This window comes from Myodes glareolus, chromosome 7 (genome assembly GCF_982192425.1).
Source record: "Myodes glareolus chromosome 7, mMyoGla1.1, whole genome shotgun sequence".
Lineage (NCBI taxonomy): Eukaryota > Metazoa > Chordata > Mammalia > Rodentia > Cricetidae > Myodes > Myodes glareolus.
Window position 1 is genome coordinate 21,074,329 of NC_142032.1, and position 25,817 is coordinate 21,100,145.

General features: G+C 49.6%; 1 protein-coding gene across 1 annotated transcript in view; it reads left to right on the forward strand.

The window, feature by feature from the left end:
* The window catches only part of Tll2 (tolloid like 2), a 109,799-nt gene extending 84,839 nt beyond the window's left edge, over nucleotides 1-24,960 (forward strand). Inside the window, exons 11-21 of the mRNA XM_048452863.3 lie at nucleotides 1,780-1,896; nucleotides 2,780-2,925; nucleotides 3,737-3,932; nucleotides 8,672-8,797; nucleotides 9,482-9,642; nucleotides 11,331-11,511; nucleotides 13,605-13,730; nucleotides 15,014-15,141; nucleotides 17,373-17,586; nucleotides 19,565-19,815; nucleotides 21,820-24,960. Of these exons, the coding sequence (XP_048308820.2) occupies nucleotides 1,780-1,896; nucleotides 2,780-2,925; nucleotides 3,737-3,932; nucleotides 8,672-8,797; nucleotides 9,482-9,642; nucleotides 11,331-11,511; nucleotides 13,605-13,730; nucleotides 15,014-15,141; nucleotides 17,373-17,586; nucleotides 19,565-19,815; nucleotides 21,820-21,954 (1,781 nt within the window). The 3' untranslated portion in view covers nucleotides 21,955-24,960. The remainder of the gene's footprint in view (nucleotides 1-1,779; nucleotides 1,897-2,779; nucleotides 2,926-3,736; nucleotides 3,933-8,671; nucleotides 8,798-9,481; nucleotides 9,643-11,330; nucleotides 11,512-13,604; nucleotides 13,731-15,013; nucleotides 15,142-17,372; nucleotides 17,587-19,564; nucleotides 19,816-21,819) is intronic.
* The last annotated feature ends 857 nt before the right edge of the window (nucleotides 24,961-25,817 follow it).

Sequence of the window (25,817 nt, forward strand, 5' to 3'; positions counted from 1 at the left end):
GGCCCTCCCTCACGTTTACCTGTTGTCTCCCCGAAACGCATCACAATAATTGGCCATACCAGATGCCGTTACTCAAAGCTGATGGGCCTTTAGTATGTTATTTCTTTGTGTGTGTGTGTGTGTGTGTGTGCGCGCGTGCAAGCACACACATATGTACATTTGTATGTGCATGGATGAACATGTATTCAGCAGCATGTATGCATATGTAGGTCAGACTACATTGGGTGCCATTCTTCAGATACCACCCACCTTTAGCCTTTCTAGCCAAGGAGACTCCTCCTCCCCAGTGTTAGGATTACAAGCATGCACCACCATGCTTGACTGCCTTATATGGCTTCTGGGGCTCAAGTTCAAATCCTCATTCTCTCACAGCAAGCACTTCACTAACTGAGCCGTTTCCCCAGCCCTTCTAATGTGTTTTTCCTTGCCAAAGTCTTGGTGAAATTTTTATTGCATTGAATATGAAGACCACCAAACCTAAATGGCTGGCGGCAGCGGGAACCAGGAGGGCGCAGAGTCTACTGGGAGCCTCTGCACTGTTTCTCCTCCAAGAGCGTAAACTAGAGCTGACCATTTGTGGCACTAATTCTTCCCCAGCCTTGTGCTTTTCCACTTTTCTCAGGTGAATAAAGCATAATTACTGTCCAGGGCCTTGTCCAGGGCTTTACATGATGCTAAGTGTTAAAGTGCCCATTTTTTTTTTTTAATTGAGAACTGGTCACGATGATATGTGCAATTCCAGCACTTGAGAGGCTGAGTCAGGAGGGTCCATTAAGTTTGAGGCTAACCTGGGCTACTTAGTGACTTCAGTACCAGCCTGGGCTACACAGTGAAACTTTGGGCTTGAGATGTAGTTCCCCTTTTGCCCCAAGTTGAAGCCACTTAGGTGATGCTGAAGTCTACACCTTTCTGCAAGCCTGGGAGACACTCTAGGGCTCCCCAAGGCCTCTGAACTGTGGGAAAGTGACCTCCACACCCTCTCAGCAACCTGTAGTCACAATGTTGTGTCACACCAGGACTGACATGGAGAACTTGACATGGCTGTGTCAGGGCAAAGGTCTAGACAAGGTGTGTATACAATTTCTTAGTGAACCTAGAAAGAACAAGGGCTCTGGGTCACGTACCCTGCTGGGCTATGTCAAGGGACCCATTTTCTGTTCTCCCAGATCCTATGTCTCCTTCTGGTCTTTATCATCCTATTCTGGCCATCAGTTAGCTTGGGGGAGGGGACAAGGAGTCAGTCCTCATGGGGCTCCACGCTCTCCCTCTGAAGTTCTTCATCCCAGGCTCCCTCTCTGGGTGTCTCCGAGCCGGCAGACTGGGAAGCCCACTTTTCTTCGACCCTACAGCTTCGGTGTCACACCTGGTCCTGAGCAATTCCGTGCTAAGAGACCTTGGCTTCTGGTGCTTTGTTTCTTGGTCTTTGGCCCCATTTCCAAGGCAAGGGCAGAAGAACGTCCAGGGCCCCAAAGGGAAGGATGTGGGTGTCATCAGAAAGATACAACAACAATAGCTCAGCACCACCCCCCTGTCCCCAAGAGCCACCACAGGGCCCTGAGGCAGGGAAGCACACCTGTCACTTCCCTGAACTCTGCCTGGAATCCGGACCTGTCCTTCATGGGTGCACAGATGTGCCCTTCGGGGCCCGTCTGCAGCCCCGTGTGTACTGCAGAATCAGCTGTCACTTCAAGGGCTGTTGCTCACTTCCTGTCTTTCCTTCAGACTGTGGTAAGGTGAGCTCCATGTCCACAGTGTCCTGACTGTCCTTTTCCTTTCCAGGGAGGTTTTGCGGCGATAAGGTACCCGAGTCCCTCGTCTCCTCAGACAGCCGGCTGTGGGTGGAATTCCGGAGCAGCAGCAGCATCCTGGGCAAGGGCTTCTTTGCGGTATATGAAGGTTTGTTCTTGCTGGAACAGGTGGGCCGGTGGCCACCGACAAGAGTCTCTCATTCTATCAGCCTGATTCCTTCCCAGGTGTAGCAGGCAACTTGCCAGAGGGTCAGGTTCTCATCACAGGGTCTGGGCTGAGGACATAACACTGCCTCTGTTACACTGGACAGGCGAAGGTCAGGTGTGCTGAGCTTAACTCTGTCACAGGCCCCCTGAGCTCTCTTCTCAGCCCGGCTGGGGTGTGGAAGGTGCAGGGAACAGGGTCCTGTAGAGGCGGCAGTAGCATCTGACGGCCCATGGGAGCTCAAGCAGAGGGGACCTTACCTCTCTGGGTTCTTGTTTCATTCGTGAAAAGAAAACCTGTTTCTACCCGGAGGTCCCTTTTGGTGTATGGAAAAGGCTGTAAAATCACCCCGAGGGCTACTTCTGTGTTTTACTCTCCCGTCTCGCAAAGGAATGGAACTAAAAAGTGGCAAATTCCCCTTTGCCTTGAATCATTGAAAATTTGGAGAAACCAAAATTTTATTTCATAGAAGGAATAGTGAGCATATCTGCATGTGTCCATGTGTGTCTGCGTGCACAAAAGTGTGTGCAAGCCCATGTGTTCTCTGCAGCACCTTCTTCTCCAGGCCCACCTGTGTGAGACTCCAAGGGCGTGGTCAGGCTCCTACAGTTGGAATGAGCCCCCCCCCCCGACATGATTTTGATGTGCACAGAGGGTGCTACATGGCTGTCCAGAGTTTCAACTCTCCTGCCACGAAAGCTGGCTTTGTTAGACCCAGATGAAAACGCTGGCTCTTGGAGCCACCTAGTGGCAATAAATAGCCACTCACCTGTATTTATGAGATGTGACCCTGACTGACTCTCTTTTTCATATGTTCTTTCTAAAGCCGTGTGTGGGGGAGACATTACCAAAGATGCCGGCCAAATCCAGTCTCCCAACTACCCTGACGACTACAGACCTTCCAAGGAATGTGTGTGGAGGATCACAGTGGCGGACGGCTTCCATGTGGGTCTTACCTTCCAATCCTTTGAGGTGAGCCCTGCTGGGATGTTTTCCTCAGAGGGTGTGAGCTAATGCCTGCTCTATGATGCTCTACTCGATAAAGATGGCTTCTTATCGCTCCTCAGAGATGCTGAAATGGCAGCACTCAGGAGGCTAAGGCAGGAGGAATGTGAGTTCTAGGGATGGCTGGACTACATAGTGAGGCTTTGTCTCAACCGAAACAAATAAACAAATAGACACAGGATTGGGGGTCAGGTCTGGGGAGATAGCTCAGTCAGTGAAGTGTTTTCTTGAGTTGCAGGCGTGGGGCCCTGAGTTGGATCCCAAATGCCCATTTAAAAAAGCCAAGCATGATGCTCCCTTGTTATCCAGAATGCAGGCAGAACCCTGGGGCTTGCCCAGCTCATGTGCTGCAGGCTGCTTGGAAACCCTGTCTCAGAAACAGAGTAGGAGGCTTCTGGTACCTGTGGCCTACACACACGTGCATGTACGCACACACATGCATACACTCATGCACACACACATGCACACACACTCACTTACACATTCTCTCTGTCACACACACATATACACATACACACACACACACATACTCACTCTCACATCTAGAAAGAGACACATTTCCACCTTTGGTTAAGAATAGGAAGCTAGAAGCCCATTGCAAGCCCACCTCCCCTGCTTCTCTTACCCCCTCTCCAGTTTGATCCACCCTGACGGTGACAACAGGGACAGCTGCTTCGTTAGACTTGAGAGTGATGATTAGGTTTTGATTCTGCATTAAAAATGATATTGATGCCGGGCCAGCCAGTGTCATCAACGTGGCCTCTGTCTTTCTCTTTAGATTGAAAGGCACGACAGCTGTGCCTATGACTATCTGGAAATCCGCGACGGTCCCACAGAGGAGAGCGCCCTGATTGGCCACTTCTGTGGCTATGAGAAGCCAGAAGCTGTCAAATCCAGTGCCAACCGACTGTGGGTGAAGTTTGTGTCCGACGGTTCTATCAATAAAGCAGGCTTTGCAGCCAATTTCTTCAAGGGTATGGCTTAGCAGTTTGCTTCTCTGTTCATTCACAGGCAGAAATATTGTTCTCTGAGAGTAAGAATCCCAAAATGATACGAGGCCTTTCCTAAGGCTCCGATAGGGAGGAGATTGCTCGCTCAGAACTGCTAGTAGGGCCCTGTGGGGTTCATCCCTGTGAGGAGCGGCCTCCACTTGACTTCTGCATGATTTCTATTCAGGAAAATGAGAGTTAGTGATCTTGAAGGGTATGTGTGTGTTTGTGTGTGTGTGATAGCATGATGACGTGCCTATAGATACATGTATGTGTGGGGGGGTGCATGTGATGCCTGAGGCTGACATTAGGAGTCCTTCAGATCAATTTCTATCTTCTCCTTTGAAGCAGGGTCTCTCATGTTACCTAACCTCACTAGGCAGCTTGCTCCAGGGACCTTCTGCCGTTGGTGTTGGAATTACAAGCAGACTGCCATACACACCTGACACTTATGTGGGCGTTGGGGATTTGAACTCAGATCCTCACACTTACCTAGCAAACACTTTACCGACTGAACACAGCCTCCAAGACCTAGTGATTTCACCAGGTCAAACAGACTTAGTGAAACCTGTCTGACTTCCGATTCTAGACCTTCTACAACCTTGCCTGGCACTCCTTGGTGTGGGCCAGAAAGACAACCCAGGTCTTCCATTCCTGAGGGACTGGATCCCACCCTCCATGCTTGTCCCCAAGGGAGGGGGTAGGAGGAGAGCAAGGGAACAAATTTCCTTGATGGACCCAGACCCAGACCCTAAAGGCAGACCCAACACAGGAAAGAGCTTCCATGTTTCCTCTGAGGGGACGATCAGGATGCATGCCACCCTTACGAAGGACAGAGAAGTATTTTCCAGGTCTGGTCTACTGTGACTGGGTGCCAGGAGCATGCCAGCAGCCCTTGGGAAAGATAGAGGGTCCCTGGAGCTCCTTCTTCATGGCTCCCTCCTTATGGAACTCCTTGGTGTCCAGCCACCATGCCCACTTCAGGGGGGCTGTGCCCCGTGTTCCTTCCTCTTTTATGTCTCCTGGCTGTGGCAGGCAGAAACCCCAATCCCTTCTCTCCAGCCCCAGCTTCCTTGTGCCTCCTTTTTTGTTTTACTATTTTAGTTTTGGAGCGAGGGTATTATACTGTAATCCAGGCTGGCCTGTAGCTCACTCGATTCATGGTCATTCCTCTGCCTCAGCTTCCGTGTGCTCAGATGGCAGATGTGAGCCACTGTACCGGCCCCTGCCTCTCCTTAGACACATTTCCTAGGTTCTCCATAAAGGGGTGACTGTGAGAAGAGCTGACTTCCAGACATAAGGCAGCCTCATTTCCTCACTGAAGCCTCAGTTTCCCCTTGTAGTACAGAGAGTAGAAAATCTGTTGAGTTGTAAAGTTCCAACGAAATGATGTCTTGGAGAGACACTTTGCAAGCTGTTGGGTCCCCAGTGAGATGCGGGGTTATTGTTCTTCCCTTTGGGACATGCAGGGAAAATCAAGAGACAGAGTGAAAATCTTAGCGCCCTGCTTCCTTTGACCAGGGAGGCCGCAGTAGGATGCTCCAGAGCACACTGTCTGACTCTTGTGTCTTTGCCAGGGGGAGGGACCTGGAAGCATAAGCACAGCCTTGGCAGAGCCGGGGTGAGCCAGAGAACCTCGTGCCTTGATGCCAGTTGGCTTTGCCTTTGCCTGGGGCCCAGCTGGCCCGTAACACTGGCCAGGGTGCCAGCTGGCCTCAGCACTGATCTCCTGGTGCCAGATGGCAGCTCCTCAGAGCCAATTGGCTAGGCAGCAGGCAGAGCCTTACACGTCTGCTTACCCTAAGAGAGGATGGTGGCATTCAGGGCTTGGCTGGTCCCACAGCCCTGCACAAGGGGTGTGAAATCCCACTTGAAACCCTACACACTGGCATTCCAGGGCAGAGGGACCATACGGGATGTAGGGTTGTGGTGGAGGCTTTCTTCTAGGTATTTCTTCAAAGTCCTGGGGTGTGCTTGAACTTCCCTTTTCTTACCTCTCTCTGAACTAATTTGAACATCTGGTCTGGGCCTCATTATTGAGCCGCAGAATGGCGCCTTCTTTTCTTATGTACCTAGGGGATAAAAAGAAGCCAGAACTCTTGTTCCAGCCAATCTACCCGCTTGCTCTCAGATCTCCTCTGAAGGTGTGCACTGTGTGGAGCGAGCATGAGCCAGTGGGTTTGGCACAGGTGATGCTTGGCGGCGCTGTGGAGGCCATGTAGCCAGCCAGACCCTGGCAAGAATTGTGCCCCCTTGCTTGCCACTTACCCATGCTGGCACAGTGCTGCAGACCACAACACTGCCCACTGCCCTTGCAGTTTTTCTCAATCTCCCTGGCTTACATGTTACCCTTTTGTCTCTGCATGAGGTGCTTTTTTTCACTTTAAGTCCATCTCACCAGCTTCTTTCTCTCCCTCCACCTAGCAACAGCTATGCTAAGAATAGTGATCCCCTTTCTTGCCTCTGTGCCCACAACCACCACATCCCCTGGCATCAGAGCCTCCCCTCCCCTCCCCTTGAGTTTTTACTTATCTTTGTCTTTTCTTATGGGATCTTTTCTAAATTTCCTCTGCTTTCTGGTCAGTTTCTTGAACCTCCTGCCCTCCTCCTGACCACAAGTTCCTCCTTCACTGGCTCATCTTTTGATTTTCAAGCCCCTCCCCCAGTTTTTTTAAACTCTTTGCTCTTTGGGGGGGGCAGGGCTGCCATATTAGCTTGGCTTGTTTCTAGTCAGTGTTTCTTAACTAAAATGATCTCGTCTACCTTTAGCCTCTGGGCTTTTATCTTTCTCTACTCTATAGTTATTTCTTATTTCTTACTCCACGGCTTTCTGTGTAGCTGGGCGACTGGCCCCTGGTGTCCTCTCGCATCCTCTTCCCTTTCTTGCTCCTCCCTCTTCTCTTTTTCACCTTCTGTTTATTCTCTGTGCCTGGCAGACCTGCCCATTTTTCTCTCCTGCATGACTATTGGTTGGTCAGCTCTTTATTAAACTATCAGGTGTTTTAGACAGGCAAAGTAACACAGCTTCACCTAGTTAAATGAATGCAACGTAAAAGAATGCAACATATCTTTCATCATTAAACAAATGTTCCACAGCACAAACAAATATAATACATCTTCAACTAATATTCCACAACATTTCCCTTCTCCTACGCTTACCCTTTGCCTCTCCTCGGTTGAAGGAGGCCGCTAGCTTAGCTGTGAAATAATCACACAGAAACTGTATTGTTTAAATCACTGCTTGGCCCATTAGCTCTCGCATCTTATTGGCTAACTCTTACATATTAATTTAACCCGTTTCTATTAACTGTGTATCACCACGTGGCTGTGATTACTGGCTAAAGTTCCAGCATCTGTCTCTGGCGGGTCTACATGGCTTCTCCTTCACTCCACCTCCTTTCTCCCAGCATTCTGTTTAGTTTTCCCCACCTAGCTCTGTTCCCCTATAGCTCTGCTATAGGTCCAAAGCAGTTCCTTTATTAACCAATGATATTCACAGCATACAGAGGGGAATCCCACCTCACTCCTCCTGCCCGCTGTACTTCTGCCTGCATTGGATGGGCCATGCTGCTTTCTCCTCCTGCTGTCCCTGTCATTACCTTTCCGTCTGCTGGAATAGCAGAAACTGCCTCAGAGCTTGGAAGTGACCACCTGCACACCGACTATGCACCAGTTCTTCACGGGCATAATTTTTGACCACCACAAAAGCCAAGGCCATTCTTGTCATTTTCAAACAAGAGGGAAGTTCAGAGAAACTAAACAAGCATCGTCCAAGTCCATGTGATTGGATCCAATCCGACCCAGCTCACCTGAAAGCCCAGGCTCCTCTATTGCTATGTATTATCTCATATATTTTCATCTTAGTAAAAAATTTCGGCAGATGTTTAAGAAAGCGCTTTGTATATTTCAACGCATGAGAAAATACTTACTTGAACACTGTTTCAGCATGTGTAGTACTACCTTTATTAATGGCCATGGACAATTTCGCCTCCCTGCATGTATCATCTCTAGGTGCCCAATGGTCAACTCACTTCAGTCTTTGTTGACTTGTATCATGAGGGCTGGCTTGTTGGGGCATCTGTTCCCACCAAGTACCCCACAACCGGCAAGTCCCAGAGAAAATCAATCACACAGAGATCTCTATAAGTTATAAAGCTGATTGACCCATTAGGTCAGGCTACTTATTAGTTCTTATAACTTATGTTACCCCATTATCCTTATCTACGTTAGCCACATGGCTCAGTACCTTTTCCAGTGGGGCAGCTTACATCTTTCCTCTCCAGTGGTCTGGGCAGAACTTGGGAGGGAGCTTCCTGCTTTCCAGAATACTCCCAGTCTCTTTGCTCCACCTCTACTTCCTGTCTGGCTTTCCCGCCTATACTGCCTGCCTGGCCAATCAGTGTTTTATTAAAATATGATTGACAGAATACAGACAATTCTCCCACACCATTGACTCACCTAATACTCAGAGTTACTCTGTAAAATCACCACTGAGCAAAATGCTGGGGTTCTGACAACTAGATGCCCCCATTTCCTTGATCAGGATCCCATCTTTGACTGTAGCTGCTGCGTATGAGTGTCTAGTGTAGACACGGGATTTTAGGAGATGTCCACTGGGAGTAGCTCTTGTCATAGTCATGTACCTGGAACCCTAGGATATGGAGGGGAGGATATGTATCGTGCGTCTTGGTGTCAATCAGCCCTGTCACTTTCCCTCCCCACAGAGGTGGATGAGTGTTCCTGGCCAGACCATGGTGGGTGTGAGCAACGCTGTGTGAACACACTCGGCAGTTACACATGTGCCTGTGACCCTGGCTACGAGCTGGCTGCTGACAAGAAGGCATGTGAAGGTTGGTGGTGCTGGACCTGTCAAGCTGAAATTCCAAAGATGGGAGACAGGTTTTAGGAGAAGTGAAGACAGCAATGAGCAGGTGGCTGACTATGAAGTAATAGTGTTCAGGAGAGCCGCTTATTTTTCCGAGGCAGAAACAAACAGGGATTGTCATAAATGTTACAGGTTCCAGCCATCCTTCAAACCACGAGACAGAGGCTGTTGCCCACTGTGAGTGCGTACAATTCGCGTGGTTGTCATGGCAAAACCATATGAAGCTATGAGTGTTCTGTCAGGACTCAGTTGACAGCCCCTCACCTCTCTTTCCCCTGTGGCCTGGGCTCAGCCCACCTACCCACCTCTATGAATCCACTCGCTCACACAAGCTAGGCACAGTGAATAACTAGATACAGCTATCTCTAACTCTCCTTTGGTACAAGACCTGTGGAACCCCCGACAGGGCTGCTATACGACAGGTCAAGTGTTCCGTCATTACTTTCAAAGCAGTAGCTGTGTCCCTAGCTTGTTCCTCCAAAGCCTCAGTGGAAACCATTCATCTAGAGAAAAAGAATCTGCGTCAGTTCAGATTATCTGACTTTTTCCTGATTATTAAGGGACAGAAGGTCTTCCTGATGCTTGGGGGAAATCTCAGTCACTTGGAACCCAACACAGATGGATCTGAAGTCTGTTTTCCTCCGTGCAGTGGCCTGTGGCGGATTCCTCACCAAGCTGAATGGCACCATCACCAGCCCCGGGTGGCCGAAGGAGTACCCCACAAACAAGAACTGTGTCTGGCAGGTGGTGGCTCCCACGCAGTACCGCATCTCCCTGCAGTTTGAAGCCTTTGAGCTGGAAGGCAATGACGTAGGTTCCTGCCCTGTAACCCGTGGGGTGGTGGCCGTGTTGAGAAGGGATTCAGAGCTAGGATGGGATCCTCGGGCATCAGGGTGGCCTGGGCGAGACTGCTGCTTCTGGTGGGGTCCTGGAGTGTAGACTAGACAGAGTTGGGGGTTGTGGAGAAGGATTGGGGTTTCACCGAATCTCTTTAGCTCTACGTCCTCTTCACTGTCTAGGAAATGGGGTCAAGAGTGAAGGAGGCAGGAGTTGGGGCAGGTTCAAACTCTAAGGTGTAGCTCTGGGGACTAGTGTCCAGCTGAGGGCCAGCAGCAGACAAGGATATTATAAACAACCTGTCCCTATCTCTTAGAAGTAGGTATGGATGATCAAGTCAGAAGAGGTCTCGGCAGTATCCCACAGCCAGAGTGGTGACAGAGACACCCTGTGCCTGTACCTGGGAATAGGATGAGCCCCTGGGGCTACCCGTGCTCCTCCATGTACCTCTGCCACAGCCCAGCTGAGGCTGTCACCTTAACAACAGCAGCAACCTAGCTCTTACCAGCTCCATCACCCTTTAGGGAACCAAGAGAGACTTCCATATCCAAAATCGCAATGCGGGAAGCTCAAGAGATGGCTTGGCAGTTAGGAGTGAGCCCTGCGCTTACAGAGGACCCAAGTGCCATTCCCAACTCCTTTGTTGGGTGGCTCGCAACTGCATGTAACTCTCCTGACCTTCATGGCCACCCACGCTCACATGCACGAATCCTCACACACACACACACACACACACCTAAAAACAGAACACATCTTTAAAAATCAAACAAAACCGACCCAACAGGAAACCCCAATGTGTGGAAGACTCTGGTGTCAAGCAGGGATAGGCTCCTCAAAATGGGTATTTTGCAGAAAACCAACCAACCAACCAACCAACCAACCAACCAAGCAAGCAAGCAAACAAAAAACAGTCATTTGAAAGTAACTGACCGGCCATTCAGCATTTAAGCTATTTTCAGAGAAAATTCTGTGCTAATTGAGGTAACGTAGATTCTAGCCCCAGCTCCACCATTGCTGAGCCGAGTGACATCTGACAAATTCTTTCCCCCTCTGGGCATCAGTCTGTCCACGTGAAACTATGATGGACTTGGACTGTGGCCATGGTTTGAAGACATCCCCCCCCACACACTGCTCCCTCCTCATTTGCCGTCTCCTAATTGCTGAAGCCCATGCCTTGTGGTAGCCCAAGATATAAATAAGCATATGTCAGTAAGGATCTTATATTCTGCTGCAAGGCAGCTGTGCCTCACAGAGCCCCGGCTGGAAAGCCGGAGTCCTTGTCACCCTCTGGCACTCACCAGCATAGAGACAATGCACAAGACTCAGCTCCAGAACTGTTGGAGCCCATGTGCCCACGGGGAAGGGCATAGTTCTGGAATGGAGACTCTGGAATGGAGACCCATGAGCATGAGCAGGAGGACTTAGGAAGGGAAGAGGGGGAGGGAGGACTGTACTGGGCTGTCAGGTTGCTTTCTGATACCTCCAGATGGAGTCTTAGTTGTCTCCATGGAACACAAGGGGGAGGCTACAACTAAAGCACTCTGGGACATCACAACTGTGGTGGCAGTGGCACAGAGGGAGGGATGACATCGGTGCCCCCGACGCACATATATGAAGTAACTGAGGGACAGCACGCTGCCCTGGCCCATGTTCCCTCACAGATCTGTAAGTATGACTTCGTAGAGGTGCGCAGTGGCCTGTCCCCGGACGCCAAGCTTCACGGCAAGTTCTGTGGCTCCGAGACGCCCGAGGTCATCACCTCGCAGAGCAACAACATGCGTGTGGAGTTCAAGTCCGACAACACGGTCTCCAAGCGAGGCTTCAGGGCCCACTTCTTCTCAGGCAGGTGGGGCGGGCCTGCAGAGGCCCGAAGGCTCCCGGACCCTCAGTTCCTGCAGCCTCCTCCCTACCTTCTCCAACTTCTTTTTCATCCTTCATCGTGATAGTAGCTTTTATGGTGGTGGCCCAGTTTATCTCCTGGGGACACCCCAACAAATTGCCACATGCCAAGTGTGGCTTAAAACAAAAAAAAAATTATTCTCCTTAAGATCTATGAGCCACAAATCAGAATTCAAGGTCACCACAAAGCATGTAGTGGGTCCTGCTGGTCACATCACACTGGAGTGTGAACCTGTTTGGGTCACTCTCTTGTGCTCAGCATTGAAGCAGGCCCGTTATTTGCTGGCTTTATGGGTACTCAGAGCTCTGTCTTTGACTTTTGGGGAGGAGGTCTCTCACTGAGCAAGGTCTGTTTTGTGTTATGGGCACAGCACAGACCTGAGCTCAGAGGTTGCCTGGATGGCATCCATTGCATAAGCTTGCCCTGAATGGAGGGGCCAGAAAGACAACAACCCAGTAAGTCCTGGTGTAGGGCAGGCTGACAAGGGCTGATACTTGGAGCAGAGGGAGCCTGAGGCTGCGAGCACAGGCTCTCTGCCTGATGTTTGTGATCTGGGCCAGATCTGAAGTGCTGAGGGGAGATGGTACAACTGGAAAGAAAGTGACTAAGGTCTAGGAAAGAGGGGGTGTCACGGGCTTGGATTCGAGGGTCTCAGTGTTCACAAAGACTGATAAGAATGGACTGGCAGGAGCCATGGTCATCTGGGAAGCCACAGGTGGGTCACATTAGGCAGGCTTGGTCATAATGAGCCATGAATGCGGGATGAAGAGTGGGATCCAGTGAGACGGGATGAAGAGTCTCTGTGGGTTCTGAGCAGGGAGGCCTACAAATGCTACATGATCAAACCAGGCCAGGCAGGCTGGAGCTGAGAGGGCCACTATTCTCCTCAAGGGAGGGTGTGCAAGGCCCGAATGAGAGGTACAGTTCCATGGTTACACACAGAACTCAGAAACAGAGGAGCTAGGTCTTAGGGGGGGTGAGGACTCATGAGTGTTGGCAGGAGTACTTAGGATGGGAGAGGGAGGGGAGTGTACTGGACTGGACTGCGGCTGGTGGTTTGCACTCTAAGAGCTTTGGATGGGGTTTTGGTTGATCCCATGAATCCAAGGGTGAAGTTACAATGTGAGCTGTTCTAGAATACCACAGCTATAATAGCAAAAGAGTACAGAGGAAAGGCCAGCACCAATAATCCCTGAGGCATGTATAGAGTGGGGTAGAGGCAGGGGTGGGGTGGGGTGGAGGTAGATCCCCCATGGAAAGGTCCCCACCAGCCAGAGCCTCAGGACCCCAGAATAAGATCCAACAGTAAGGGTCACAAGTAATTATAATAACCAACACTTCCTAGGGGCAAGACATTCTCCCGAAGGCTTTCCCCGATTCCCATTCGTTTTTCCCTCCAGCAACCTGAGGAGGTCAGAGACAACTGAGGCACAGCCTCAAGCACTGTCCTGATGAAGTGAAGTGGGCAGCACCCACCAGGGGGCTCCTGGCCCACACACTTACCTCTCCCCACACAGGGAACAGCATGTGTCCAGACCTCCAGATCATAATAATCTTCTTGCTGAATGATGGGGCCTATGATCGACCTTGGACTGTTTCTTTGCAAGTAAACTGGGGAGGGGGTGTACAGATAAGCCCTTCTAAGCCTGAGTAGGAATTAACTTAGATAACAAGAACATATAGGACATGCCAAAGACCCATTCAGTGGTTAATGTTCATTGTATGTTGGTAATTTAATTTTCATTATTGCTGCTGTTGCTGTTCATGTGAGCCTGTCCTTCAGGGAGCTCCTTGGCTTTGGTGGGAAGCAGGACAGAGAACCTAAGTTCCATGCATGAAAGTGTTTTAGGAGCACAGAGAACCCCAAAGAGACCAATGGATGCCCGAGTACCCCAAACAAAGATGACCACTCTGTGACTGTCGCCGCTGTAAGGGAATATGATTGGGGAGGCTCCTTGGAGGAAGCAGGTTCTGAGCCACAGGGGGCAGTGGCAAGCTGTCAGCTCTTCTCAGGGGAGACAATTGATCTCAGCAGACAAGGACGAGTGTGCCAAGGACAATGGCGGCTGCCAGCAGGAGTGTGTCAACACGTTCGGGAGCTACCTGTGCAGGTGCGGGAACGGGTACCGGCTACATGAGAACGGGCATGACTGCAAAGAGGGTGAGCTGGGGACGCTGGGCTGGCACTGGGCTGCACCCACCTCTCTGGCTGTGTGGGTGGGTGAGGGAGGGGTGTGGGTGGGAGTTGGCATGGGGAGCCACCATAGAATGCCGTGAGATCTCTGCCTGAATCTTCACTCTGGTGGCCCTCCTATGGGGCAGCAATTAACTGTCCTAGGGACAGCCAGTCAGGAGGCCCAAGATGAGTGCCTATTGCCGAATGGTTAAGCCAGTAGGCTCCAGAATCAATACACCCGATCTAAACGGTGGCTCTACCTTTCCCTAGCTAGTTAAACACTCTGAGCTTTGGTTCCTCTTTTGTGGCAAGCAGGGTAAACATGGCAAACAGACATCCTTCCTGAGGGTTTGTAAGGATTATATCCTGCCTAGGAAGTGTTTGAGACAGTCTGGCACACACGGTGTATCCTAGGTGTCGATAAATATTAAGCCCAAGTCTTGGTCATAACACGCTGCATGTAGGACTAACATTGAAAGAGAATATAAGGAATCGTGCTGACTGCCTTCAGAGCCAGCTGGCTTTGCATGTCCTGCCGTTGTGGAAGAAGCCTGCCCTTAGCGTTTGCTTTACCCACGGATGGGAGTCTGTATAGCTGAGATAAATGTAGCTTCAGGCCTTGCCCCGCCCTGGGTCAGTGCAGGATTTAGAGGATGGCAGAAGATGCGAAGACCCTATGCCTCTTTTTGTTTCTTATTAGGAGAGGGGAAAAATTAAGTGAGAGGAAGCATGAAAACCCCTTACCACAGATGAAGACAAACTCAAAGTTCTAGTCACCAAGCAAGCCATGGTACCAGTCTTGGCTAATAATAGGTGACCTGGGCAAAGCAGGCAGGCCACGGACAAGACTGATGGGGGGAGGCATAGTGACCCAGGTACCTCTGTTGACGTTCACTGTGGTAGCACTCGCTAGTCTTTTACATGTGATATTAATCCACACGTATGAGCCTGGTACTCCCTTTTACACTTGAGGCCATGAGTGGGCTTCATCCATCAACTGTGGAACCTGTACTCTAATTGAACGTCACCTGACCCAGGGCCCGTGCTCTAACCAGGCATTAACTCGTCCATGCTCCCAGTGCCAATCTCCTAGTGGATGGCTGTAGTTACAGAAATGGCTCTCCTCCTGAGCCCTTCATAATCAGTGCCAGGTCACACCAGATCCAGGCTGCCTGTCCATACGTTGGATATTGGCCTTGAGATTCCCCCGTGACACTGGCCTGAGTTGAGCTGAATGACCCCTCTGTGTGTCCCCTTCTGACCTCCAGCTGGCTGTGCATACAAGATCAGCAGTGCAGAGGGGACCCTGATGAGCCCCAACTGGCCCGACAAATACCCCAGCCGGAAGGAATGCACCTGGAACATTTCGTCAACCGCAGGCCACAGGGTGAAAATTGTGAGTGCCTTCGTTAGTTTGCCAACGGCATGGGTTCAAGTCTCTGCTCCATATCCAGTGTGGAGTATGTCCAGGTCTCAGTTTTGCTGCTGGGAAATGGGGGAGATCCTGGGACTCTTGCAGTGGCGGCTGCTGGGCAGAGGAAGGGAGCATGCTCAGAGCCCTGTAACAGCACTGCTTTCGGTAGCATCGTGCTGTGTGGAATTCAGTTGTCTCAGGTCTCTCACAGGACAGTGCACTCTGGAAGCCGAAACAAAAACAAGAGACTTAATTTGCCCAGAAGGCTGCCAGGGGAAGGTCCCAAGTTCTCAGGTCCCCCCCACCCCCTCTCTAGAAATTTGTGAACCTCTCCAGAAGTTTCACACACGTAGGAAAGCATGTACCTTTTTTCTTACTCAAATCACTCACATAGAATAAGTACAGTTATTCATACTCCTTTGCAATCTACCTCTTTTTCAATTAACGGTGAGACCACTATGCTAATTCTTCCTTCAGTTAAAAAAGCAACAATCGCCTTGCATTTCAAGTCTCACCTGTCTTGCACAGAACAATTCGTTATTTACAAAAAAAAAAAGTCTGTTCTTCAAATCCCATATCTTAGCTCCCCCACCCCTGACCTGCAGTATATGGCGTGTGAAGCAATTGGCAGCTAGGGAATCACACACACACACACACACACACACACACACACACACACACACATACACACACACACACACGCACGCACGCACGCCTCAGACTATTGAGAGGCACAACCTTAGTTCATAAGATTAGATCTGACGCATGACAGAGTGTTAATAAGGGGAGAGGAGAAGAGAACAGAGAGACAGGGTGATGAGCAGGTGACAGTGGTGTCAGGGAGTTTCCTGTGGTACAAGGATTGATTAATGGGCTCCTGAGGCATCATGGGTACAGAAGGGACCCCATAGGGCAAGCTCCTTGGGCACCTCCTGTACATGACATGTGCTGCCTATGTAGACACTGCTATCTTCTGGCCTGGGTCCCCCAGAGCAGCGTGGAATCTTGAGAGACCAGCTTTGCCCTAAGCTATCATCTGCCGGAAAGACACAACATCCTTTCCTGATGATCATAAAGAACAGTGCACCCTGGGCTGGGACCTCAAACCTGCAAAGTGGGGTGCCTTAATCTGAGGTGTGTGCACACAAGAATTAGTCTGAAAAAGACACGTCCTTGGAACACAGTTGTGAGGCATGTTGACCAAAACTCGGCTTTTTGTTACTACGGAGTGTGACACACAGAGAAAACTAGTGCCCCCTGCCCACTCCGTCCTCTGGTCCAAGGCTTCACCTTGACACCACAGGAAGGCCACCAGCCAGCCAGTCATCTACGTGGCTTGAAACTGTGCAGCTCCCCAGAAAAAAACAACCAGAGACAGTCTTTGGTGGAGGGACAAGAAGAAAAGAGAACAAAGGATAGGGTAGGGTAGGGTAGGGTAGGGTAGTATAGGGTAAGGTGGGGTAGGATAGGATAGGATAGGGTAGGGTAGGGTAGGGTAGGGTAAGGTAGTATAGGGTAAGGTGGGGTAGGGTAGGATAGGATAGGGTAGGTTGTGGTTAATGGAGTGACCTGGAGGAGGTTGGCTCTAGGTCCTTTCACTCCAACTGAATAGGTTTAACCAAGCCAGTTAGAGACCTTATGACTCAGTTTCTCTTCCTGCTCACCAAGGATAACAATAGACCTCCGTAACTTCATTAGAATTTAAGTGAAAAAAAAACCTCATAATTTATTGGCGTGAAAAAACTACCCAATGAATGTCGACCACTTTGAGGTTGATGGCAGAACAGTGTGGCCCTACTCAAAGCCATTGGGATTTCAAGTGTATGGTCTTGGGTTCAGGCTAAGACCAGCGTCTCTGAAGCCACAGTTCCCAGGTTATACACCAACTCCTCCGGTGAGGATCCTGGACAAGCCATCTGATGTCTTCTAGAAGGGTACAGGGTTGCAAAGACATTTGTAAAGCCGCCAGCATGGGTGAGCCCTCAGTCCCAGCTGACTTCTAGCCTTAGAGGAGGAGGTGGGAAGAAGTAAATCCTGAGCGGTTGGCAGCCCGGTTGGCAGCCTGGCTCTGGGGATGGATGTTGCATCATCATGGCAATGGTGGGCACCCCTGCAAAGCTGGTAGACAGACGGCCCCAGGTCCTGTGTGCCCATCTCCCCCTCCCCTTCTCAGTGCCAGATCCTTACCTCACTTTCTGCTCTCCCATCTCCAGACATTCAATGAGTTTGAGATTGAGCAGCACCAGGAATGCGCCTATGACCACCTGGAACTGTACGATGGGACGGACAGCCTGGCCCCTGTCCTTGGCCGATTCTGTGGCAGTAAGAAGCCAGAGCCTGTGGTGGCTACGGGCAGCAGCCTGTTTCTCAGGTTTTACTCAGACGCCTCGGTGCAGAGAAAAGGCTTCCAGGCTGTGCACAGCACAGGTGAGGGCCGCTGTGGACACCTCACAGGCTCAGAACTGGTGAAGGACCACCCTCGGGTTGTCTGCCAGGGCGGGATGAGGAGGGTGGCATCCTCAAACGTCCCCGTTAGAAGAAACACCAGCAGCTGCCATTAGCTGGAGGTTGTTCTCTTCTGATGTCTTTAGTTGACAAAATGGGATGTGGGGGGCACTTTGTTGGTGCTGTCCCCCCTCTTCCTCGTTTCCTCCGTTTCTCCCTTTAAAAATGTGTTTGTTGTCTTGCTGGCCCGCGGAAGTGCGAAGGTCGGAGAACTGAGTGGTGGAGAGCCGCCATTTCGCCCTCAAGGGGCCACTTCTGGAAAATGTTGCTTTGCCTTGTCATTTTTTCTTCTTTTTTCCTGACACTCCAAATGTCAGTAGCTCTGCCGGGTCCTTTGGAAGAAAGTGTGTGTGCTTCCAACTTATCCACACTGTTAAATCTAAAAAAGTCAGTAAGGGAGTGGAATCTGCCCGGCCATTTCAGTCTTAGCCCTGTGGAGGAATGCAGGCCCTTAAATCCTGGCATTTAATTGTGGCAGAGCCAGAGGCTGCTCAGGAACCTGCCTGTGGCTTTTGTCTGTGGTCCTGGGCAGGAGGTTATGATGGTGGGACACTGCCATCCTTTTTAACAGCCCCTCTCCCTTTTCCTCCACCCCCTTAAGTCAGGGCTAGAACACATGACTCAGAGCAAACTGAACGGCAGCACCATGCCCAGTTCTCCCTTCTTAGGCAGACACCCCCCACTTCATGAGACCTTCTGTAGACACTGGAGGATCTATACTTCCTCCACAGTGGTTTAGAGTTACAGATGAGTGATTTCATCCTCTCGTCCTTGCAGGACAGAGAGCTGGCTCAGTGGTTCAGAGCACCGGCTGCTCTTACAGAGGACCTGGGTTCGATTTCCAGCACCCACATGGTGGCTCACAACTGTCTGTAACTCCGGTTTCAGGGGATCTGATGTCTTCTGGTGTTCACAGACACTAAAAGCACATGGCACACATAAATACAGAAAGACAAAACATCCCTACACATAGACTAAAGTAAAATAGAACATAGGTGCCCGGGGTGGGTGGGTTAGGGTCTCAGTGGGAAGTTGGAGCATACTTGGGAAATATTTGCAGAATTTAATAAAAGGAACTATTTATAGCAGGGCTTGTGGTACATAGGGTTACCTCAAGGGACAGGGCAGGGTTTGAGAACCACAAGGACATAGAGTCACCCCAGCCCAGAAAGCAAATGGGAGAATGGGCAGGAAGGTACTGCAGGACAAGTGCCTAACCTGGGGTGGTGGGTAAGGGTGGTGCAGCAGGTGGAGAGGAAGACACTCTGCCCTCTCTGTGCTCCTTGTGTCTCATGAGTTGAAAGGCAGGTCAGACATGAAGAGACGGTAGTTGGAATAAGGACTCAGAGTTGGACAGGGCCGAGCCAACCCAGGCGAACAACTCCAGCTGGAATGTTAAGAATGAAATAATTTACAATCTTCTCCAGAAGTGCCTCTGCATCTCCACTGCCACCCCTCTACTGCATCCCCAACCCTGCATTCACAATCCCTTCCTGTAGAAACAGGTTTTTGTGCTGTTTGGCTCAGCTGTTTTGATGTGCTTTTATCGCCCTCTACTGGCAGACATCACAAATTACAGCCAGTGGGAGCCCTTTCTGCTTCCAGTACCTCCCAAGGCTTGGAGTAATCAAATCAGTCACAACCCTACAATCAGTCAGGCAAGCCACCCACCCTTCGGCTCCTTTCCCCCCTTGGTGGAGAGAGGGCAACAGCTAGCCTTTTTCAGCGGCATTCTCGGGCCCGTTTGGATACCCCAGGGAGTCCTGCCTTTTATACCACTGCCTCGGCAGTAGGATGGTGAGGTTGCTGATTTAACCTCTCCTGTGATTGGAAGTGGTGGTCTGCCGCTCAGGCTCTGGGCGACCACGGAAAGAATGACTCTTTGCTGTCTCTACTGCAGAGTGCGGGGGCAGATTAATGGCTGAAGTGCAGACCAAAGAGCTCTATTCTCATGCCCAGTTTGGGGACAACAACTACCCGAGCCAGGCCCACTGTGACTGGGTAATAATGGCCGAGGACGGCTACGGAGTGGAGCTGGTATTCCGGACCTTTGAAGTCGAGGAGGAGGCAGACTGTGGTTATGACTACATGGAGGCCTACGATGGTTACGACAGCTCGGCGCCCAGGCTTGGCCGCTTCTGCGGCTCAGGGGTGAGTCTGAGGGTTGCCCAGGCTACCTCCTGATGGCATGCCTAGCTGGAATCCTGCCACTGTGAGCCACATCCAGAAGTCCGTTTTTCTGTGGCAGAGTAGAAAGGAGAATCCCCAGAGACAGTTGGGGAGGCAGCCAGGGAACATCATGCAAAGAAGACTAGCCTTTCTCACGTCGCCTCTGTTTTTGAGTCCTCTCCCTCACTTTTATTTGGCCCTTGGGTTTTATTACTTCTTTGTGTTTATCTATATTTGCACTTCTTATCATAAGCAAAACCAAGAGTCTATGAGGATCACAAATTATTCCTGGTATAAACACAATGTTTACATTCAAGGTCATTACTTTCCTCTTTATTACCCACTTCCTGGGCTCACTATATTGCTGGTACCCGACTCACAGTAGACATGTAGTCTGGGCTCACTGGGTGTAGGAACAAGTGAGTACAATGTCCTAGCCATCCCCCAGCGGCACCACATGACACCCTGTCTGTCCTGGGCTTCAGCCCTTGTCTCTGCTGATCGCCCATGCTTCTTTGCCTGGGCTTACGCAAACCATCTTGGAATTACCACTGCTCCTGGTGCAAAACAGATATTCAGCCTGGTGTTCCTGTCCCTGAATGGTTATCCTTCTGCCTTTCCTTGTCCTCCTCAAAAGAAAGAACAACCGGGTGAGACCTCCACCTTTGATAAAATTTCTGGAACCAAGGAGTCCATGGAGAGGAGCCCCTTGGAGATCTTAATTAGCCAGAAGTTCCCTTTGGCATCCCTAGGATCTGGGCAGGCAGTGGCCTTGGCATCTGGCTCTAATGCCATTCCAGATGACCTGTCACAAGTCTCTTGACAAGCATAGCAGCTCCACCCACTTGTTGGCCGTGACATAATGTAGACCTGAACAATGGTCTCCGCTCCAGGTTTCCTGGCAGATACATCACAGCGTTAAAAATCACAGAGCAGGAGGAGCCACAGAGCCAGCTTCACAGTCAGAAATGCCTGAGTGTGGATCCTGCTGACCTCTGTGATGCGGCATCCGTACACGTACCTGCCTTATTACATACTTGTGAAGTTGGCATTGGATGAGATCCAGATGTGGTTAGCGCAGTGTCAGGCCTGCCTGTGCCCTGGTAGCACATAGATGCTGTATGTGCTACGTGTCTAGGCTCAGCTATGTAAAGCAGGGCTCAAGGGATCTTCCTTGACAAGTATTGAGCTGTCATAGATTGGGAGCCACCTTTTTGGGGTAACTACTGTTGTAATCCTTGCTGTGGCAGGTCCCTACGTTCCAAGGTAGGGGCGTGAGGATTAGAAAAGTAGGAGGAACAGAAAGAATAAGAAATAAGAAAGAAACATAGAGACATAGGATAGTATCAGAGGACAGCTCAGTGCAAGCTACATGCTGAGTTCTGAGTCTGCCCATGTTTAATTTTCTATACACTTTTATGCCCCAATACAATGGGGAAGGGTCCGGGGAGAAGACAAAAGACTGCTTTAACATGATACAAAGGACAACTAGAACAGTTGCTTGATTCAATACTTGAGACATCAAGCCATTAATTCTTGAGAAAAGCATTCTCTAGTTTAGGCAGTGAACCTGCCCTAGACCAAGGATCCTGAAGGCAGCTACTCCCTAGGTCAAACCTTATAATACAAAAGAAGAAGCAAAAATATGCTTGAATTCTCTGACTTTTGGCCAGGGTGGAAAGGATATTCCTCTATGGGCCATCTTAATGTCCAAAACACCAATTAACCCCACACTAGGTCAGGGTGCGTAGCCACAGTTGTCGACAACTTTGAGCAACCTGAAACTCTCTGACCTTGAGACGAGGTGGAATAGGATCACATTTTTGGACCTCCACAGACAAGGAGCCTGCTTAAATGCCCACCAGAGCTTCTGGTGACCTCCTGGCAGCCATAGCCACCGTTGGGCACCATCTCAGTACACCCTCCTCTACTTGCCAACGATAAGAGACTGGCCTAAAATCTAACTTGCCTTTTTCTTGTCCTCAGCCATTAGAGGAAATCTACTCTGCAGGGGATTCTCTGATGATCCGGTTCCACACAGACGACACCATCAACAAGAAAGGCTTTCACGCCCAATACACCAGCACCAAGTTCCAGGATGCCCTGCACATGAGGAAATAGCGTCCGGGTCCTGGGAAGACAGAGTCTAGGGATGCTTTAAACACCTGGGAATGAGTAGCCCCCAGTGTACAGTATTTTTCTCAACAGCAAACACTCAAACTACGTCCTTGAAACTATATATCTGGGTGAAAGTACCTGCCTTTGGCCTCCAGGAAGAGAACCAGTGTCCTGTTGGTTCCGGCTGCAGTGTTCGGAACTGCGGCTTCTAAGGAGGTTAAAATTTGAAGTTAGCAACCAAGCTAGCTGTACTTCTTCATACTCGTTCTCCAACCCTTGCTCCCATGGGGCAAAAGGCCGGCCTGGGCTACCCCCTCCTCAACTCTGGACTGGCTTCCCTAGGTGACAGGCATCATGAGCCTACTCTGATGACGTGGTTGCCTCCTATCAGCACTGGGCATCGAGGATAAAAGCGTGGCAGTAGCTAAATTGTTCCAAGAGTTGCTGAAAGATTTTACTTAGCCCTTCCAGAGTCAAGCCAATCAGGAAACATGAGGCTACAAACACAAGAGTTAAAGAGGCATCCCAGTGCACACACAGAGAGAGGAGGCTTAGCCTGGGAACCAGCATCATGGATTTGGAAGACCTCATGTCTTTCCCTGCCATTGGCCATCCTTGCCTCCTCTAGGGTGCTCCTATCATTAATCTCCATTCACAAGAGAGAATCCGTGGCCACTCCCAGGAGAATGCTCTCTAGCGAGCACCCCAGGTTGCTGAGATGGCACTCAGAGGCTGAGAGGATATCACCTATGCTGGGGTTTCCGCTGGCTTCCAAGCACCCCCAACTGTGGAGGTACCTGCTCTAGTGAGCCTCGACCCTTGGACAGCCCATTCAAACAGCATCCACAAGACTTGCCAAAGTCATCTCAGGAACAATCTAGGTCTCGTTAGGTGAAAACTAGTAATTCCAAGTTATGTAAGTGTCGCCATCTTCTGGAACAAGTCAGTCTGTGGCGTACTTCGTGTCGCCCGACAGGTTAAAGAGTGCACTGGCAACCTTGCCGCCATTAAGCGGGATGCGGCCATCAACCTGTGAGCAGGATTCTCAACACTCCAGCCCTTGTTCTAGAGAAGTGTAGAGGGTGATGTTTACAGAATTCTAGCACCTCAAGGTATAATTGAACTAGTGAGGTAGTTTTGAATGGCATTTCATTAAGGCACCTCTGGGCATTATGAGCTAAGAGCTGTGGTATGTTAGCTTTACAAGAGCATTTATGTTGGAATACTTTTAAACTATTGTTTACATAACTGCAAGTCCTGTTGGGTTGGTGGTATACACAGGGCGGCACAAGGAGAGTGATTCCGTTAGAGAGGGCGTAGCTCCCGAGCACCAAAATCCCTTTACGATGGGCCACCATTTTAAACAAAGTGTTTGTGAAATCTGAAGGTTTCTCTTTCTTAAAGAGGTCGCAATATTACAATCTGATACCCGATTGAGAGATTGCTGGGAGCAAAAACTAGAATGAAACAAAGACAGGGGAAAGAAACGCTTGGGGGTATTTTGTTCTTAAACCCGAAAAAAAAATCAAAGTATTATTATTATTAATAATAATGTATGTCTGTATATATGTATCTATGTATGTAAGGATCAGCTATCCAAGCCTTAATCAGGGCAGCATGACAGTGCCGAGGCACTGGCTGTGGCTTGTCATCAAATCTGGTGCTGGCCCCACACATTACCCTCTCCCTTCGAAACCGAGAGCTTCTCTTGACCCTGAACCGAGGCTCGGCCTCCATCCTCACGTCTTGATTATTGTACCCACCCAGGGAGAGTTTTATCCATTGCAAAAGAGACAGCTTATCCCATTGTTCTGGACCCATCAGCCCACTGTGGTAGATTCCACTTCTCTAGTGCGAGTGTGTGTGTGTGTGTGTGTGTGTGTGTGTAGGTTTTATTATTTTTGTCTCATTTTGTCTATCAAGGGTGGAACAGAAATCAGGATGCATAAGGTGTCTGTCACCAACCTCATTCCACAGAGATAAAAATTCTGTGTTTTTAACCTTTAGAAGTCTAAATGAGATTGACAAACTCCATGAAAAATGGGAGTCGGGGAGAGAGAGGGTTTGTCGCCTTGGTGACACGCTGATAATTCTTTTAGTGTGAGTGATTTCACAAGCGCATAGCTTCAGCAGAGGCCGACTTAGAACAATGCGGCTCTCATGGAAGCCCTGGTGTAGGCCTGTGAGTGACAGAGTCCCAGAAGACAGTCTCTGACTCAACAAGGGCTGTTGGGGGCCCCTTCTCTGGAAGTTGACACCCACAGAAATCCACACATGACACAGGTCCTGCAAAGAACCATAGGCCAGCTTCCAAGAATGGTTTACTCTGCAGAAGGACCCAGGTGCCCCCACTTTGGCCCTTCTGATTGCTCAGTGGCCTTGCTGAAAATGTCCCTGGGTATGCGTGAATAAAGGGGCTCGAGGATAATCCTTTAGTTTGCTGTCCATTTATCTGGGACCAAGCCTGTGGGTGTCATGGAGCTCTAAGACCCAACAACTGCCTCTGCGATGAATGACCTAAGGAAGTATATGGAACGTGGGTCTCTGGCACTAATTCTAGTGTACTCTGAATTAGCAGAAGCTAGAACCTGCACCTCAGGGTGGAAGACTCCAAACAGCTGAGATGAGGCTATGCATTGAGTCACTATTTTCTCTAAAGTTTTTCTCTCAGAGGTCCCCATTACACAGTCATGGTATCCATAAGTTACTCAGCCTGTTTAGATAATTCTCCAAACACAGGTATCCAGAAAATTCACCTAAGAGCAAGCTGTCAGTTTGGCCCCTTTGCAGCTCTTTGGAGTTCTTGGTATTGTTCATGGAGTTTGGGAAGAGATGGTCCTTCAGCATCCATGGATGTTTTTGAAGTTTGCTTTGAGGATTGTGATCAAACTTCTGATCAATTACCCTGAAAATCTAAAATTTTTTTAAAGTGTTATCCATACATATAAGGGTATTTTTTATTTTGAGTAACTTTACATTTCATGTAAAATGTCAGATGGCAAGAACATGGGGAGATGGTAATTCATGTCTAAAAATGATGGTTTCATTAAAAAATGTGGATTTGCCTCTGTGTTCTGAGTTTGTGTTACTGGTTCAGATAACATTGACCTTTTAAAAATATATATTTATTTTTATTCTGTGTTTGAGTGTTTGCCTACATGTATGTATCTATGTGTACTATGTATGTGCCTGATATCATCGGAGGTCAGAAGAAGACATATGATTCCCTGGAACCAGAATTACAGAGATAGATGAATCACCATGTAGGTAATGGGAACTGAACCCAGGTCCTTGTCTAGAGCAGCCAATGCTCTTAACTGTTGAGCCACCTCTCCAGTCTCCGCTACTGACAGTTTAGAGAACATTTGGAAAAATCAGAACAAGTCCACTATGATAGTATTTTTGGACTACACATGAATACAGTGAAACCCTGACCCCAGTGTGATATCAGGGGGAGAGCCAAACCCTGACCCCCATATGATATTAGGAAGAGAGCCAAACCCTGACCCCCGTGTGATATCAGGGGGAGAGCCAAATCCTGGCCCCAGTGTGATAATATTTGGAGGTGAGCCAAAACCTGACCCCAGTGTGATAATATTTGGAAGTGAGCCAAAACCTGGCCCCAGTGTGATAATATTTGGAGGTGAGCCAAAACCTGGCCCCAGAGTGATAATATTTGGGGGTGAGCCTTTATGTAAAGACAACTCCCTTTCTCTGTTACCATGAGAGCAAAGCAAGGACAAGGCTGTCCATGAACCAGACATGAACCCTTTTCACACATCAACATTGCTGGGACCTTGATCTTGGACTTAACAGGTACCAGAAACGTGAATAGGCACCCTGTTGCTTAGAAGACACACTGCATA